At 53.6% G+C, this 18,822-nt stretch overlaps 3 protein-coding genes across 3 annotated transcripts; all 3 read left to right on the plus strand.

Moving 5' to 3' along the window:
* Positions 1 to 5,832: 5,832 nt before the first annotated feature.
* Positions 5,833 to 8,328, plus strand: CPAR01_14556 (uncharacterized protein; the record flags this gene model as incomplete). Its single annotated transcript, XM_060498807.1, has 2 exons — positions 5,833 to 7,140; positions 7,843 to 8,328. The coding sequence occupies 2 exons, from the start codon at positions 5,833 to 5,835 to the stop codon at positions 8,326 to 8,328; spliced, it is 1,794 nt and encodes a 597-aa protein (XP_060342270.1).
* A 1,484-nt stretch (positions 8,329 to 9,812) lies between these two features.
* CPAR01_14557 (mucin) lies at positions 9,813 to 11,652 on the plus strand (the record flags this gene model as incomplete). The annotated part of the gene is made up of 3 exons (XM_060498808.1): positions 9,813 to 9,887; positions 9,951 to 10,070; positions 10,126 to 11,652. The coding sequence occupies 3 exons, from the start codon at positions 9,813 to 9,815 to the stop codon at positions 11,650 to 11,652; spliced, it is 1,722 nt and encodes a 573-aa protein (XP_060342271.1).
* A 3,641-nt stretch (positions 11,653 to 15,293) lies between these two features.
* CPAR01_14558 (mitochondrial protein cyt-4) lies at positions 15,294 to 18,613 on the plus strand (the record flags this gene model as incomplete). The annotated part of the gene is made up of 2 exons (XM_060498809.1): positions 15,294 to 15,434; positions 15,512 to 18,613. The coding sequence occupies 2 exons, from the start codon at positions 15,294 to 15,296 to the stop codon at positions 18,611 to 18,613; spliced, it is 3,243 nt and encodes a 1,080-aa protein (XP_060342272.1).
* Between the last annotated feature and the right edge of the window lie 209 nt (positions 18,614 to 18,822).

Below are 18,822 nucleotides of genomic sequence, written 5' to 3' on the forward strand. Positions count from 1 at the left end.
GGGTTGTCCTACGGATAGTAACGTCTAGTCGCGGCGCGTGGATTGCCACCCCCCCCCCCCCCGAACTCGCACCCGTGGACAGTAAAGGAGCCTGGAGGAGGGATATACGAAATGAGGTTTCTCTCGGGACTTTTCCCACTCACCTGACGTTTATTTCCGTCTTCTCGTTTCCCAGAAGATTGGTTTCCATGGTTCGCCAACGGTCCCCCTCCCAAACAAAAGATTTGTGTTCCATGTCTGATGTAACATTCCCGGAGGCTATGAGAAAAGGCGGGGGTGTTAGCTGAGATGAGGTTAAGATTGGCTTTTCTCCGTCTTCACTCATCGTGTTCTTTTTTCCTTTAGCGACGTTGCATTGGCATAGTTCTGGAAGCCCCCAGCTCTGTTCATAGTGGCGATGGGTACGGTAGAGGGCCATTGCACAAAGTACTATGCTCGTGGGATGGAGTCTGGCACGAACATGCACGCTCACCGTTCTGGGACTTTAGCATTGTGAGCACAATCGAGCGCAGCGAATCTTATTTTCTGGCTGATCTGCCGAGAACCATGGTCATTGGATCTTTTGTTAGTTTCTAGACTTCTCTCTGGCTGCAATATTTTAGGCGGGAACTCGGCCGTTGAGCGAAATGGACCAGTCGCATGCATCTTGGAAGACGAAGAAGGCAATATCGGCGCGTGGCGGCGAGCTAAGAAAGAGGAGGGAAGCAGAAAAGATCCCGAACGTTTTCGTTGGAGAGTGGCAGTGGCTTTGACAACGGGGAAGACGACAAGCCACATAGAAACTTGACTCAGTTTCGTCGATAACTTCACCTCCTCCTCAGACTCCCCTCGGTTACTGCATGTTCAATCCATCTGACCACCGGACACTTTTTTTTTTAACTTCGATGTTCTGAATCCACAGGAAAGGGGACCAATTGCCTTTTTCGAACGAATGATTCCCCTTTTAGGAACGGAGAGAAGCTTAGTTTGAAGAAAAAGGCTGAAGCTGCGCTCAAGCCCTCGTACGACCAAACATCACAATGACTCGCCATTGATTGCTTTCTTTCCCAAAAGTAACGGGAGAGTACGGAGTACAATATTCGTAAAGAGAATAGAGATATGTGCGACTCAAGCGCTAATTACTTCCGTGTACATGTCTTATTCCGCGTCGAGGCAGCATGGCAAAGAACTTCGTGTGGAAGGGCGACACTCTCGTACCACGCGGGTTTTCACTCGTACGGACGAACCCACAGGACAAACTTCGAGGAAGCAGCTCACGTTGAGAACGAGAGTAGGCGGTGAAGAATAGACCCGTTGCGCAGTTGCTTTTCTGTCAGAGTCGCGAAACGTGCCGCATGCGCGTAGCAGGTGCGAAGAAGCAAAGAAACACACGTTTATAGGTAGGGAAGAAGCCGCGTAGAAAGAAGCAGTTTGCCAGGTTTCGAAAGGCCCGCCGGTACAGACTGTCAGACAGGCGCACACACCGAGGGAACCCCCCTTCCCTCGACCACCCTGGGACCAGTAAAGGAGGATATCATTCAAGTTGTGCCGAAGACCCTGCTTGAAGAACCCTGCTTTGCCAGCGAGGGCATGTTTGCTTGTTTTTTCGGGCTTCGTCGACAAGCGAGGCATGCGGTGAGGCCCTCCCCTCGGGCATACCGTCGGTGCGGGAGACCCGAAGTTGGAGAAAATAGCGGAACGGGTGGGCAACGAGGGGGGAAAGGGAATCGTTTCTCTTCGAATCGAGTGCCAATCGATCAGATGAGTTGACATGATCATCAGTGGGTATTCTGGAAGATGCCGAACCTGCGGTGTGGACATTGCGAATCTCTGTCAGTTCTTCTGTCGTTGTATCAACAGTTGATGAACAGACAGGCTTCGATCACGAAAGCGGTCAAGCGTTGCTTTCGTCGCCAAGGTCCAGACTCGCCTCTCGTTCCTCCTTCACGCTAAGGATTTCTGCAGGGACTGATGGAGGCCAGCCATGGAGAGATGAGGCTCCGTTCGATGATGACCTGCGAACAACCTAGTAACCCAAATTATCGACAATTAGATGCTGAAACGGAGAACCCAGGAAGCGAATAGGTCCCGCGATTCTCGGGGGGTCTAGCGCTGTGGAGGAGCCTGGGAGGAAGAACAGAGCTAGGATGAGGACAGCAATGGGGCACCATCGGGTCTTTCGGCTCCCTCTTGCGCGCGGAAACATGGGCGAGGAATAAAGCGATGTTTTGATTTTTTTTGTGTGTGTTTCGTGATCACGGACGAAGCGACAACGTGTTTGTCAAAGGATGGACCCGAGAGACGACATATGGAGAAAGCATATGATTCCGTACTCGTACGGGGGCCATGGCTGCAGGCAAGGGAAGAAAAAGACTTCCAAAAACGGGAAGAAAAAGGAGTCAAATTGATGATGCACAAGGTGACGTTGACTCGTTCTCGGCCGAGGGGCCCCGCCAATCTTCATAATCCGAGTCGTGCGTGGCCTTTGTGAGCCCCGGGGCCGGGTTGTAAATTGGTGTTTCAACGAAGAGAAAACCTGCTCGACATTTGCTGTAAGAAACCCTCCAAATTTAGCTCTCGACAACCCTGAACCTTCTCTGTTCATCTTCAACTGCTAGGATCGTGGAAAGCACAGTAGGGTTTTACACCGATGACGATGATGTGCAAAGATTGACGATACTCGAGATAAGTCTTGTTTCCAGACTGCTGGAACGCGAGGAGATGCTCGTAGCTGCATAAAAGCGAATCACGGGCCTCCACTGTTTCGGGGATCGGCGTCGTAATGGGCGTGGAGTTCTTCTTTGTCTCCTTGATTGCGAAGGGTTCGCGGTTCAAAGTTGCATACCAGTGGGCTCCAGCAACTTTATGCTATCCCATTTGGTATATTCCCACTTTCACCTTATGCGTGGGGCTTTTCAACGGTTCATCCGGTTTGCTGCTGAGCCTGCTGGCCATGTCCTGTTTGGGATGAGCCAGAGCCATAAGATCTGCGATATAGCTATCCTATTTCGTCTCAAAAAGCCCCTTGAGTCAATACCCAACGGCGGGACGAAAGGCAGAAAAGGCAAAAAAAGAAGGGACGATTCATGAGCCAGAATGGAGGCGTTCTGTTGACGGGAAAAGTGGAATCGGGGGATCGCACAGGCGGAAGAGCCAAGCGACTCACGGATGGGGTTGCACCGGCAATGCAAACTATCTTACGAAAAGAGCCTGTCGAAGGTCCCCCCGTATGATTGCTTGTTCAAGGGCAAGACTGGCGTCGTCATGACCTCTCTCGAGTCTCTGCCACCGTTGCTGAAGTGCCGAATTCCGTCGGATGGTGGAATATGGGGCGCACATCCTTTTGGCGCGTAATGCATCTTGCAAGTTTTGTATCCCTCCAGACTCTAGTTCTCTATTCCTCTGTACCCGTATGGCTCCTCCCCTCGTGGAGTTGTGCCCGGCGTGTCGGTGTGACTGTGACCTCAGAGCCCCAAAATGAGGTGCCGATCGGTACGCAGGAGAGAAAGGGAAGGTTTCATTGCGTCCGTATTTCCCGGAGGAACCCTCCCCAGGGAGTAGGGTTGCTTTCTTGCTTAGTTGCTCCCCTTTTTCTTTACGGACCTCGTCACATCACTCCATATCATGCGGGCTCTATAACGGCAACGCGCAATGCCTACTGGCACATTCGCGTCGAGCATGAATTCCGTAAGCGCTCATAGCTGACAGTCACTTAACGTCCTTAGGACATAATATACCTGAGCGGCGGCCGTTGGCCCGTCGGGTGTTGCTGATGAAAAGGCAAGCATCTGGAAGCTGACTACGACATTTGTGACCAAACACGGCAAGGGGGCACAGCCATTCAACGGCTCGTAGTGTGGGGGCCGCGATAATCGAGAGAGAAGGCTAGAAGTCTAGATTCAAGCAGCCACGCAGCCTTGTTGGACGGAAAGCCACGAGAATGCCCTCTGCTGACGGTTCATCTCGGACACTCCAGAGCTTGCCTTCATACGTCCGTAGCCTCATGCAGTGTGCAGTGCGGCTGGTCTTGGCTTTTCCCCTAAGGTCCTCCTCATCTTTACTAGCTCAAGCGTCCAACGTCGCGCAAGGCTTGCCTCGAATAAATTACAGGCTTTCTGCTGTGTGTTTTTTTCTCCGGTTTCGTAATCTCACAACAGAGAAAGAGATGCGAGAGTGGAAGAAGGAAAAAGCAAAAACTTTCTGTGCTTCCCGAAGTTCGAGCTAGTCGTAAAGGGGCTGAGGTTCAGGTTCTGATCAGTGCTCCCGCTACGCAAACCAAGGTTGTCCCCTCCGCGACGTCGGTGAAACCGTGAAACAAAAATACACAATGCTTTTCTCTTATTCCATATTTCTTTGCTGTTCCGTGGAGCTCTGCCTTTATGTGTTCATGCTGATAAGGCTCTGTCGACTGACTAAACGACCTTGTCCAATGATCGCCCGTCAGCAGGGAAACAACAGGGCCGCCGATGGTGGCATAATCCCGTTCTCGAGACACCCGACATTTCTCGTGAATGTAACTTTCCAGCGAGTCTATCTGTACCGTGTTGACAGGGTTACAATTTGCCCCATCAAAGAAAGAGAGTTCCTAGGATGAATGCGAGAGAAGACCGTCTGAACTTAACGTCGCGGAAGAGGTAGATAGGAAAAGGTTTGGCTGGACTCCGCGACACGGCATTGGGGCTGAACATGGGACGATATGAAATTCGGGGGTGGATGATGATGTTCAGGCACACAAGCAGGGGGCAGAGTGACGAGGTAGCACAGACTCACGAGATGGATGTGTGGTATGGTTTTGCTTCCGTTACTCGACAGAGACCGAGACTACCACAGTAGAGTGTGTTCCTGCAAGAGTGAGATGGAGGGCTGGCAATCTGCGGGCGCCGCATCCATGTGCAACCACACCATAAAAAAAGTCTCGGGGTAAGGAGATGAAGCCGTCACGCTGTCTATCACAGTACAATAGTATGATTGTGAAAGCTTGACGAACCGACGGTCTTGACTGCTTCGGGACACGGGACGGCGAGACATGCAGAGGAGCGGAAATGTTGTGCTACAGCCCGAACGTATGACAAACCGACGCAGCCCTCCCTCTCGAGGCATTTTACTTTCTTGGACTGGCTGCCGTTTCGACAAGCTGCAGAACCGCTGAAGATTTTCCGGTTGCTGCTAAAATTGCGTTTGGTGTGCTTCGCGAAGCGCTTGTGAAATTCGCTACATGCAGCTCTTGTAAGCTCATTTGCTGTGCTGGCCTTGTCTCGTCAACCAAGAGACGGGCGTTCCGGGTCAGCAGCAACCATTGGGATACGAAATATGTGATGTAGGTCACACCTCAAATCTCTCTGTGTCTGTCTGGCCGAAGTCCTCGATGTGTGCTATTGACATCTAAATACAGGATGAACCCTTCCTAGGCCTTCCAAGTTGGCAATACTTCATGTTTCCTTTATTGCAAAGTCATGCCCGAATGTGTTGGTGATCAACATTATCACTACCATTCTCGAGAGTTTCACCCCAGTCCCTTAGAGCGACCCTCTTTTTGGACTCTTGAGCTCTCAGACTCTGGAGCCCTGCTGGTGGATTGAGCCATACTTTTTTCTTACCTTACCTTCACGCTACCACTCTATTCGCCGTTCGGCTGCATGTTCCCCTGCTCCCTGGTTCCCTCTTCACCTAGTGGATCCGGAACCAACAGGAAGAGGAAGACCCTCTTCACGCATCCCAGGCACAGGCACAAGGCCCCCATCAGCTGGCAGGGACTCCCGGACTTTGTGAGGTCAGCTCAATACCAGATCCGGCAGTATCTCGTTGGACCTTGGTGACTTGGTGCCTCACAGCGGAGTACAAAGTGTAGCAACCATGACTGCGCTGCTGGGGATTAGCCAGCAGGATCCAAGGCGATTGGGGGAAAGTTTGTGGATGTCATCGACGACCTCCTCGTCCAGGTCCTGGGCAGAGCAAGAAGAGCGGGCAAGTGGACGAATGAAGGCCTTTGCTGGCATTGCTCTCGCTGCCCCGGCGCGCGTACCTGGCGTGATGGGTGCGCTGCCGTGGGACCCATCACGATTGTCACCATCGACTGGTAGGTTTGGACCAGGGGAGATGGAGGAGGACAAGTTATGCCAGCACCGCCCTCGTCCCTGGGCGGCGGCAACGATGGATAAGGACATGGGGAGCGTTGCCAGCGTGGACCAGCATGAGCTCATAAGTTTCCTTGACGACACGGATACGGACGCGGACGAGTTTATCCTTTGCTCGTCTAATAACTCGTCTCCTTCTTCTGTTCCCATTGCGCACTTTCCGATCGACGAGAACGAGATCGACAGAGATCTTTCATCAACAAGAACCACCAGAAGCACCAGCACCGACATTATTTCCAATAGTATCCGTAATAATACTTCGTTTTACTCTTCCGCACGCTCGAGCTTTTCGTCATCGACAACGACAACAGCAACAAATTTGACTTCTACAACGACATCGGTATCGACAGCCACCACGACAACGGCGACAATGGCGCCAACGACCATTACCAACAGCTTCCTCAGCATTGGGGGAGGTGACAACAACGCCGCTAAGAGCAATGGAAAGAAGACAGCAGTAGCAACAGCGGAGACGGCGGCCGGTGGACGGACCAGCGAAGATAGCGTGGACCGGTCTCACGGCCTCTGGAACTATTTGCATCACGGACTCGACGGGTACAGCTCGCCCGATCTGCGTTTGCTCCAGCACAACCAGCAGCAACAGCAACAGAGCCAGCAACAGCATAAACAGTCCCCTTCGTCATCGTCATATCATAACCTCTACTTGCGGCCCGACTCGTCGAGGAGCCACCAGCACTTTGACTTTCCCCGGACGAGCTCCGAGTCGGGTTCCCGCTCTGGCACTGGCTCTACCGCGACCGCGACCGCCAACTCGACGACGTGGACACTGAGGAGCGGCAAAAGTCACGAGAAGAGCAACAGCAGCGGCAGCAAGAAGACCACGGCGACGACGGTGTCTGCCGCAAACTCGGCGACGATGGCTGTGAAGCCGACAAAGGTCAATACCACCGGATCAGCAACAATTACTGTGCCGCCTCCGCCGGTGTCGCCTTCATCGTCAGGGCCCTTTGGGGCGCAGATGACGAAGCAAGAATTCGAGGCGTTGCCGGAAGCTATTCAGCGAAAGGTGAGCAAAGACATTTTATTTGTGTGATCTTGTTTTCCCCTTTCTTTGTGGACCTGATTTACCCCCAACCGAGACTTCGATTTGTCTTCTCTGGTGCTCTCTATTTCTGATTGTTTCGTTCCTAATTGTCCGCCTTTGCACTTTGTCTCTTGCTCTTTACGGCTCCTCGCTCGAGCACTTTTCTATCAACCTCAAATATCTGCCATTCCCATGTGCCGTCCCAATGGGCAGCATTCCTTTATTCGCAAGTGCCGAGTCTCTCGTTGCTTTACTTAGCGCAGCCAGCTAGCCAGCCCCCCTCCCCCCAGCCGAGGAAGTTTGAGCCGAGAGACACGCCATCTCTTCAAATTTGAGGACGGAACTACGGCGCCCGTTTTTGTTTTATTCCACTTCATTTTGTTTCTTTCTCGTCCTCGGCCCTGTTCTGCTCTGCACGGGCGTATTTCCCGTGGCCATTTGGCCCAGCCCTGGGCAGAAATAGAGGCACAGACTGCAGTAGGGAGAGTTGTCAGGGACACGGATCAAAGTGCGCTCGGCCGGTCATAAGGAGACGAGGCGAGGCGCCTTCTCTCCGCCTTCTTTTCGGGTTCCTGAGCGTTCGAGTCGAGGGAGTGAAATGAGATGAGGATGAGGATGAGAGACGAGAGTTTTGTCTGCCCGTCTGACCTCACACTCATCACCGCTCGCTCTTCTGCTGGCTAGCTGGCTGGAAAGGTCCAGACCGACCCTGGACAGAGCTATTCGTCTCCTCCAATGAGTCTCCGACCCAAGTCCAGGGTACCTTCACCTCGCCAACCACAGCCGCCTGAGTTCCGCCGTATAGCTGCAGCGGGGACTCGCGGCTGGGGGGCCGTTCAGGTACCCATCGATGCAGGTTGGCTCGCCGAGTCGCTGCCCAACTGCAGCATCGGCGCCGCGGAGAGGATACACTTACAGCGAGTGAGAGTGAGTGAGGAGAGCGAGAGTGAGAGTGAACTGTCCACTGAGACATACACCCGAGAAAAGAACAGCCTGCTTCGGGCCCTCTCCCCCGGGAAGCAGCTCACAATCATCACCTTTCCGTCCAACCAACACCCAGCACATCTCGTTCTTCAATCTCTCTCTGCCCCCAACTCGCATCTTCGTCCCCACACCCTCATGCACTTGGCTCCCAATATCACCTTCATTCGCTCCGGGGGGGGGGGGTAGTCAGCATTGGCGTCAGGCACAAGGCATAGGCGCGGGTGGCACAAGGTCCCCTCTTCTGTCCATATCTGCGTTCATGCTCATGCATATGCATAGCTGCCAACCGCTGAAGAGAGCGTTCTCCCCTTCCGCACATAGCTGAAGATGAGGGGATTGGGGGCGCAGGCCACGATGCAGACCGACGCGGCGGCAGTCGTTCACGAACTCGCATATGACGAATCGCATCGTGTTGTTGAGTGTGTTGTCATCACAACATCAACAACACCATCATCAACAACAGGACCAAGTCGTCCAATCTCATCATCTCATCACTCGTTGCTCGTCAAGTCTGGTCTTTACACCGTCGGGTCTCATTCGGCTTGCCTTCCCCCCATACGTGCTGCACAGTTCGATATTGCACTATCAGCACAACATGAGGCGTGTCTCTCTCATGTCTCTCTCTCACTCTTACACTCACTCTCGCTTTCACACAAACAACGTACCCCGGCCCGCCAGTTCAGCCATGAACAGTTCCCGTGCCGTTGTGCAACCCAAGCCCGAACGACATGTCTCACTCGAGTGCAGAGACTGGGCCCAACCATCCGTCATGTCTCTCTCCATTCCCTCGTTCGTCCACTCAGTCCAGACCCCCGATCCTCCTCGGACTCCCTCCTCACCCATCATTACTCATATTTGCAACGGCGAGCCTATCTTTTTTGGTCGGCAGCACATCCCAATTCCCACATTCTATGGAACCCACCCGGGCCACCAAGTGGTGCCGCTGGCTGAACGGACAAGCGAGCTAAGCCGCAAATGCTCTTGGTGAACTTGGTGCGGCGTGAACTCTAGAGCTATTCCCGCATGGCGTGTGCCGTCCGTGTCTGCGTCGTCTTGTCTGTCGTCTCTCCTTGAGTATAGTCACTATGCACGCACGGCACATGCATCCGCACTGACGCTGAGCATGGTGCTGATGCACTGACCTGACTTGACATGCATCACGGACTCTCTCACGCTCTCTCCCTCACTTTCCCTCACTCACTCTCCCACGCAAGTCAAGAAACTACCGCCATAGCTCCCTCCTACGTACTTGTCTTTGCCTTCCGGTCTTCTCCCCCCCTGGCACCCAGCCGCCCCTCCTGTCTCAATTGACGGTTTGGAGCTTTGCGTCCAAAGTCATGGGTCGGCTCCCGGGCTATTCCTAGATTGCCTGTAGAAGCAATCCCAATCCCAGAACCCCGAGCTTGTCCCTTGAAGGCCGGGGGGCTGAATTGAGTTCGAGCGTCGCTGATCTCGATGTATTGGGATGGCGTTCAAAGTTGATTCGAGCAAGTGCTCCTCTCTCTCTCAAAGTATCTCTGCCTATGGGTACTGCAGCTTGATGACTGCGGTATCGCACCCGCTCCAGGCCAGCCAATGTCCATTCCAAAGTGATTCCTTCCTATGTCTGCGTGTCTCTGTACTTTCGTACATCCTGTCCTCAGTACGGCACGGCAGCTGCTCCATCCGTCATGCACCTCAGCAGATGCAATGCAGGTCCCGCTCATGAGCACCACCGCAACACGACGCAACACGACACAGGTGCGGTGCGGTGCGGACGAGCACAGTCTCTGGCTCCAGTCCCATACTCCATACTCTACTTTTAGTAGTGCAAGTGGAGGAAACACGACGTCTCCCTCCCTCTGCTCGTTCCTGCATTAAGACACTACATACCCTCCTTGTTTCTCAATTCCATTCTTGCCCCCATCTACATTCCCGACCACGCCTTTGTATCTTTTTTTTCTTCCTCATCTCACTCACAACTCTTACTAAATCCTTCTTCAGTACTTTAGTTCCCTCGAACGTCTTCACTTTGCCAGTCTTGCTCCGGCCCCTACTCCGCCATCCACACATATCGACATCTACTTTGATCGTCCAGACACCGCACCCACACCAAAGACATTAAAGCAGCGCCGTAAAGAACGTCAAGCCAGACTTGCATCCGACCAAGTGTCCGACCGTGTCAAGAGACGGCCTTCCCGACGTGCCAACTTCCGCGCTTCGACGAGTTCCTCCGTCTACGTACGGCTGCCCGACAAGATTCGGAAGAGGCACTTGACTACCGAAGAGCAGATTGTTGCTTCTCGAAACCGGAGACACGACATCATCCTTGACCCGGCTGATGAGGCCATCTACAAAGTTCGAAGACGAGCCTCTAGCCTAATTGTTCAAGACGAGTTGTGGAGTCCGACTCTATCGGTGAGACCTTCGACGATGGAGTCTCGGCGGCCGAGCCAAGATACGAGGAAACAAATGCCCAAGTCGGAAGAGAAGAAGTCCCCTGAAGCTCAGAAGAAGCGGGACTCCTTTTACGACAGCTTCCGCTGGTTGGAGGAGGATGACGACCTAGACCTGCGTTTACATCTCGACGATTACCACGCCAATTTGCGAGAGGATCTACCAGCCAACTCGAAACAGCGCAGGCCGTCGTTTCGTAGGCACCTGTCCATATCAAAGATACCGTTCGGCCGCAACTCGCTCTCCACCAACCGCCCCGGTACGACACCCGCCGGCGCAAGCCATCCCACGACCCCATTGTTTTCGAGTTCTCCAGTCAGCCCTCAGACAAGCTCTCCGGGACACGGCCGGCGAAGATCACGGGCGCTGTCTCTGATTTCACCAAAGCATAGTCCCCAGGACACTGTAGCTGCCTTTGATCCGGAGGCTGCACACTACCAAGATCCCGAGGCCCGGCTGAAGCTGCGAGTATATCTGGCCTCCCCTCAAAAGTTTGACGAAGCCATCGAGTTCGGGTTTCCTTCAAAAGAAGCCATGATCACCACCAAGCCTAGCAAGGACGTCAAGCCATTGAAACATCGACAATCTAGGGCAGCGTTGGTGGACGAGTCAGAAAATCTCCGCACCTTTCTCGCCGACGATCGGTCGTCGATCTTCAGCGATGATGGATCCCTTGATTCGGATTCTCCCAAGACACCCCATACAGTGGAGATGACAGCGCTTCGGCCGCCGCCCATCAAGAATGATCAGCTTCATTCACCCAAACCATCAACGGAATACGCACGGATGCCGGCAGAGGCGAGAGAAATGACACTGCGCATGACCCTTACCCGGCCCGACCTCCGAGCCCACGAAGATCAAATGTACGGCTGGCAACAGAAGCCATTACCGCCCAGGAAATCCCAATCGAACGGCCTACGAGACGAATTTCCGACGTCGACGTACGTCCGAGATGCGTCGTCAAAGGAGAGTATAGAACGTCAGTTCGCGGCCATGGACCAGGAAAACGCTCAGGCCAACGACCGAGGCGTCATGAAGCGCTTTTGGAATAAGGTCCGCCGAGGACCGGCGTAGCGCTCACCATTCCTTTCGACCATGCTCGGACCCGATGCTCTCGAATCGCAAATCTTACCAAACGCCCGTTAGACACAGGCAGCAAGATTGCAAACAACAACACCTGCATAATGAACTTAGAAAACAGCACTGTTTCTTATACCCCCATTCCATCTGTATACTGCCGAAATTCCATAGTGTCTATTATTTCCTATCTCAACAAAATTCTTCCAAAGCGACCTTTTCTGGGGTAATTGTATTAGAGCTGGGAGTCACTGTTAGAAGAAGCATATAGGGGCCGGGGGGAAGGGGTAATGTGGTAGTCGGAGAGGAATCAGGGCCTTTAACCGACCTTTCCGCCTGTCACATTTGACTCAGTATTACGGATACGTTGGAGGAGAGAAAGGTCTAGTGAGATGGCAGATCTTTTACCTAAAAAGGGGGGGAAAGCAAGGAGTTGCATAGGGTAGCATCGTCAAGTAGGAGAAGGGAGGAGGCACTCACGCGCAAAGCGTCAACAGAATAGGCCAAATCAATTAAAAAAAAGAAATCATAAAGAATCGACGTCCGCTCAAACTCTCCAGTGATTCCCCATGTGGTGGGTGCATGGCCACGAGGGAGTGATGGGCTGCATTGGTGACATGCACCTTGTGTCACAGAAAGGGAGGGGATGCAGTGTTACCTACTGTGAGCACGGCACGATGAAGGGGGGACTAGGTGCCAAGTGTCAGTCACTCTGACGGGCATGATAGGCACTCAACCGGCACAGTGGACAAGTCTCGAACCAGATTGATGGATCGTCTGAATCATGACTACGAAGTGAAGGTTGGTACACTATCGAGTAGAGTAGGAAACGTAGTACCTAGGGAATACGGATTATGTGAACAGTCAACGTGGCTCTGAGCCTCTGACAAGAGTCTGACTTGACCCAGGAACCTGGTTGATAGCCAACTAGCTTTTAAGCCCTACTAACGGTCGGACCCCCTCCTTCCCTTCCTTCGTCGGATGTTCCGAGGTTTGGATTACAGTAATATGGTGGTCGTTATAGGGTCATTTGAAACGAAACAGGCGGTTACTGCGTAGGCTGGCGTAGCAGGGAATAGTGGTGATATGGATTGCATGTTTTGGAACGGAGTGCCGAGATCTGGATTTTCCTTGATAACAGGGTACCTGAAGTTCATTACCAGACGCAGTAATACGCAGGATAAGGCAAGCAGCCCATTTTCACTTTGGAACATTGAGTCCAGAACTTTGAAGGGGCCCCGGAGACTTGGAACGGGATTGAATTTTGACGGAAGAGTTTGGACGTCTTGGCACTTTGAAGTTGTCAGTGTGGTTGAATCATGATGGGATGAACCCTGGGGTCACTTTGTTGTCATGGCGAGCCGCTCGGATCTTTTTTTTTTGTCTTGTCCTTCCCTGGTTCTTCCTCTCTGGTCTGGTCCCTTGCTTCAATCATTGCTACAAACATTCGTTGGATAAACGTTTACGGGAGAGAGGGGGCGGGGGCAATTTTTTTCACACTACGTTAGTGCCGTCCTTGATGTTGGATACCGTGGTACGGATAGATGGACGATGTGCGCGATGGGGGGTTTGTGCTTTCGTACCGCGTATATGGAAAGGCTGGTCAGAGGGAGGGGGAAAGGGAAGCGGCAGGCAGAGAGAGGGGACTGTGCGCAAAGGGATGGTATCATTGGTATGGCTATGGTGTTGTCGTTGGGTCTCTAGCACGCGCGGGATAGCATGATGTCAAAGCCTCCCCTACCTACTCCGTACTCCGTACTCTCTGGAAATAAACCATGGTGTGTTTGCGTTTTCCAAGGAGGGGAAAGGGTGGCTTCGGGAAGGTTGTGTTCCGTTGAGACCTCTTTCACCCCTTCCCGCCTTGAGTGGAATTTCCCGCGGGGGAATACCATTTGGGTGATCAGCCACGGAGCCACAGAGTCAGCCCGCCCACTGGTTCTTGTCAAGTTGGGATTGGCGCGGGAGGTGGAGGCTTGAAACCCGTTCGTGGTGGGCGTTTGTGTTAGGCCCCCCTACTAGGTATGTTGTCTTGTCTCGGCACTTTTCTTCACATCTTAGGCTCTGTTTCCTTATTTGGGAAAGTAGCGGGAGGGGGGAGATTGGGTGAGCTCCATGAGCAAAGCTAGAAATACCGCTTGATAAACTCATAATCTTGATTGTTACTTCAGAGACGCTTTTGGCACTAGAAGACGTTTTAGAAGGGGATTAGATGTTCAGGCTTCATTTCGTGGTTAGGAAGGTGCAAGCCGAGGGGGAAAAGCCATTACTTGTAAACTATGTGCAAGCGCGTCGAATGGTTCAGATGAAGAAGAAAGCAAGGAAGAAAGCGAGGGCCCTGCTGAACGGATACCTACGTGCCCGGTACGTAGAGACTGGGTGAAAATAACGTTGCTTTTTGCTGCAGCTTTTGAGACGAGAGCTCGGGCCGAGGATTGAGGAAAGAAGTCATAGCGTACTACCTAAGGTAGGTAGGTACCCTATGAGGGATGGATTTTGGACGAAATTTTAATATCCAGCTTGGACGCCCGAAATACATGCTTATTGTATGTGTAAATCATATGAGCCAGCCACGTGCGCCTCTCCGACGATTCTCCGGTTTTTGTTTCTTGCTGGCTTCATGTGTTTCGGGGTTCGTGGGTGGGTGGGGGGTTGAGATTTGGAAATCGAAACAGGCGAGGATTTGAGTAATGTGGAGTTTTGCGGGTTGAAACATTGTTCGATGAAAGGGACTTTCGGAGGATGATCTCACCGCTGTGTACAAGTTTCTAGGATGTAAACCTACCTACCCTGCGTGTGGGCGAGACGGATGGAAATGGACGGCGAGAAGGAAATGGTGAGCTGCATGTACTCCGTAGGGCCCCGTTTCTAAGCATTTGTGTCAGGACCTAGACCAATGTTGATCTCGCGGGTGGACGGCAATCCCTAGATTCTTCGATGAGTCAGAGAGACAAAGACTGAATTGTGTAAATCTACGGTCGCTGCATGAGTTTGTCGTTGAAAAGACAATAGGGCAAACATGGCAAGGCAACACAAGTATGCCGCCTCGCTCCGGATGAAATGACCGGAGGAGAAAGTGCCGATGTGGGGCATCCCGGTACCGGCGCCGGAAGACAGCCATCGGCGGGATCCACTACTCATTTGGGCATACCGTTTATGAAGGGATCCACTGACCATGCCGAATGTCCTCTGCCAACAGCTCCCAAAACCGCTGTCACTATCGATGAAGGGCATAAACTCACTATTCCCCACAAGACGATATCCTTTACTGATCTATGCCCACGAGACGGTGCGTTGCGCCATAGACATCTAGTGCTTTACTTGTCCATGTTTGTCCAAGTTGAACTTCCAGGTTCTCTATGATCCAAAGCGTCGTTAATGTGTTGATAATACTCATAGTTCATGCTAGGGTTACTTACCTTACTTTACTTTACTCTTCAAAGCTAAATGAAGACCAAGTTGAAGGTGCCTTCTCTATGTGTTATGAGATGTCGGTCACGTGATAACGCGAAAGTGGACCGAAAAGTGGATACCTCGTGGCGCGGACCAGAAATTTTGGGTGAGCCGCCGCAACAGAACGTCGTGGCGAGGGACGTCGCTCAACACTATGCCCTCACAGCATTGCCATAATATTGCCCGCAATGTTGCGAAACTCGGGCAGACCATATGTGTGCTGGAGATGTCTTTCATCTAGGCCGTCATCATCATCAGTCGCCAGCGGCTTGCCATCCACCCTAACACTCCAGCAGCTGGGGACAGGCTCATCCACAGAGTCCAGAAGGGTACGTCTTACTCATGATGAGGGCTTCCTCATGAAATGTTTCTCAGGATCTTTCAGTCTCACTGAACTCATCTACAGTCATATGCGGGTAGAAGGTCCTACTACAGCGGCAATCAGGGCGGTAATCATCGCGGGAACTATGACCACCAGGGCGGAAACGCTCGTGGTGGAAACTATGGCAATGGCAGAGGTGGGTATCGCAAGCCTACGACCACAGCCACGAAAGAAGAATTGAAATACATTCGCCAAAAGTCGGACATCAGAGTGCGGCTCCGAGAATGGGAGAGCGCAAATTACTCACCCTCAAAGCGTCTGCTTCAAGACCTACCCGCGCAGGACACGCCGCTGCTGAACTACCTCACCAGACCTGACCTGCTCCCTGGCGCATTGGGACTCATGAATGGTCGAGAGGGAGAGCTGCACGACAAGACCAAGACAAACCGCGACTTGTCCAAGAGCGATGAACTCCAGGACCTGCGGGGATCTACGTTCGCTCTCAAACCCGGTGACCTAGTCGAGACAAGATACAACAGCGGCCGCTTGCCCATCCTGGCAGTCTGTATTGGCCGTCACAACAATTCACAGTACTTTTACATGAGCACCGGTGAACTCGTCCCAGAGCGCAATATTGTCACCCTCTTCATTCTCAAAAACTTTATCGACCCGTACAGACTCAAGCCCCTTGCCGATATTTTGCCTGCGGAACCCGAAACGGAGGAGCGGCGCAACGCGCTGTTTCACAACCATACGCCGGCCGCTCTCAAGACCGCCGCCGATTTGCAGAGAGACTTGATCAAATTCTACCAGGACTCCGTCTCGTTCTACCAGTCCCAGCTCACCCTGGACCTCGCGAGCAAACACTTGGCCACGGACGAGCGGCAGTACCTCAGCCTCGAGGAGATCGCGGATAAGCTTCTGCCTCAGCACGTAAAGGCGGGCGACATGTTCCTCCCTCATCAGCTGTATGCTGTGCATACCGCCCTGAACCGCGATGGATGGGGGTTCCGCCCGCTCAATATGAAGTGGCATAGGCGCAACTACATCTACGAGGTCAGGTCCATATCCGACCTCAAACTTTTGAACAAGGTTGAGAACCAGGTCCGCGAACTGGTGGAGGGCGCCGCGCTGCGCGAAACCCCGGCGCAATCCCTCTCCCTCCTCCGCCAGAACAGTCTTGGTTCTTTTATCCTCAAAGCCCGTGGGGTCATCCAGGCGAGCCGGCTGAGGCGAGAGTGGACGCCCCATGGCATGATCGGACCCAGCAACGACGAGGTGGGAAATCTCGCGACATGGAGCAAGCAGGATCTCGAATACATCCGCTTCATGGAGCTGTGGGCGTGCCATCGCATTGTGCCGAAGCCATCACAGCTCGAGAGCCTGGGCTCCACCATTCTCAAGCTGACGGACTGCTACAAGGATTCTGAGTGGGTGGCGCACTGGACAGCCTTCACTTTCCTTCAGGAGATTGGCTGGATTCCACCCTGGGATATTCCAGCTCGTTACGAGTACAAGCTCGCGGGCACTACTGTCCAGCGAGGCGCCACCATGGATACACCCCTCGTGGACGTCAACGAATCACTCCGACCTGATATTGCTGAGGGCCACAGGCGAGACTGGGGGAAGACGACAATCTTTTGTGTGGACTCTGAGCAGACGGCCGACGTGGATGACGGCTTCTCTGTCGAGGCGACCGAGAAGCCGGGGGAATATTGGATTCACATCCACATTGCCGATCCCGCCTCCCGTATCGACCCCAAATCCGCGCTCGCTCGTCAACTTGAGAAGGCGCCATCGAGTTTGTACATGCCTGGATACAACCAAAAGATGCTGCCGCGGGAGCTCGAGCAGGAGTTCTCGCTGAACCCCGGCCGACCGTCTTTGACGTTCAGCGCCAGAGTCAACGAGATAGGAAACATCCTAGATTACAAGGTCGAACCAGGCACTGTGCAAAATATCTTGCACATCCCAAAGCATGAAGTCACTGGCATCCTGCCCGGCCTTGAAACACAGACGGTCAGCAAGACCTTTGTCGTGGGCAAGCCGCCCCCGCCGCCCAAGCCTGTGAAGCGTATCACTACTGCTGCGGATTTGTCCCCGGAAGATAGGGATGACCTTCTCCTCATCAATCGCCTTTGCAAAGCCCTTAAGCACCGCCGCGTGGAAAAGGGACAGCTGCCGCCTTTCGAGACCAGGTTCGACTCCCCCAAGGTATCTCTCAACCATATCATCGTCAAAGGCGACGCCGATGACCTGACCAGGTCGATGGCGTGGCAGGGTGATCCGTTCATCGAGTTCAACACGTCCACGTACAGCAAGGCCGACCGCCTCGTCGAGACTCTCATGCACACGGCTGGCGAGGTCGCCGCAAAGTGGTGCCAGGCCCGCGCCATCCCCGTCCCCTACAGCACCCAGCCGGACGCGGTCACAAACGCAAAGGGTCTCGCCTCTTACCGCCGTGAGCACATCGACCCCCTGTCGGCGGAAGGCAAACCCATCCCCGCGGAGCACATCCACCGGCTCCTCGTCTACGTCGGCAACTCGGAGCTCTCGGTCAGCCCGGCGCCCTTTTACGCCGTCGGCGTCGACGCTTACGCAAAGTCGACCAGTCCCATCCGCCGCTTCAACGACCTCGTCGTCCACTGGCAGATCCACGCCGCCCTCGCCCACGAGCGCAAGACGGGCCGCTCCCTCGTCGGTGAGGAGCTCTTGTCCGACGAGAATGCCGCCGCCATCCTTCCCTGGACGCACCGCTCCCTCTCCGACGCGCTGCCGATGCTCCACGCCCTCCAGCGCCAGATCAAGCAGGTCGACAACAAGAACGCCCCGACGCACTGGGTGGCGCAGGCACTACTGCGCGCGTGGCGCTTCGGCGAGGCGCCGCTGCCAAAGACGTTCAAATTCGTCGTTGATGCTGTCTACGCGTTTGGACTGAGGGGCCGGCTGAGCACCTTCTACAACCTGGGCGCCTCGGTGGACCTGATTAGGCTGGAGGGCTATAGTAGGCTCGCGGACGTGCAGGCTGACGATGTGATTGATGTTGAGATTGCCGACATCAATGTCGTGACGATGCAGATTTGGTGTCAGCCCGTGGGACGACGACGGGTCGACAAGAAGAAGGCAGCTAAGAAGGATGTTACGCCTGCCCGGGATGCAGCGGCGGCTACTCCTATGCCTGCTTGATTGCCTCGGGCAGCACAACCTTGTAAAACCTGTAACATCACCTAGAGAGGACTCTCCTCTTGTAAGAAGGACAAAAACGACTGTACAACATGGCGTGGACTTGATTCAGTTTTGTAAGATAGTATGACGCTGGGAATCATCAACACACTGGACCGACATATGGGGTCGGAAAACAGGCCATCGAAAATAGAAATAGATTGGCTACCTGC

Source organism: Colletotrichum paranaense, assembly GCF_030867605.1.
Source record: "Colletotrichum paranaense strain IMI 384185 chromosome Unknown Scaffold_16.1, whole genome shotgun sequence".
Lineage (NCBI taxonomy): Eukaryota > Fungi > Ascomycota > Sordariomycetes > Glomerellales > Glomerellaceae > Colletotrichum > Colletotrichum paranaense.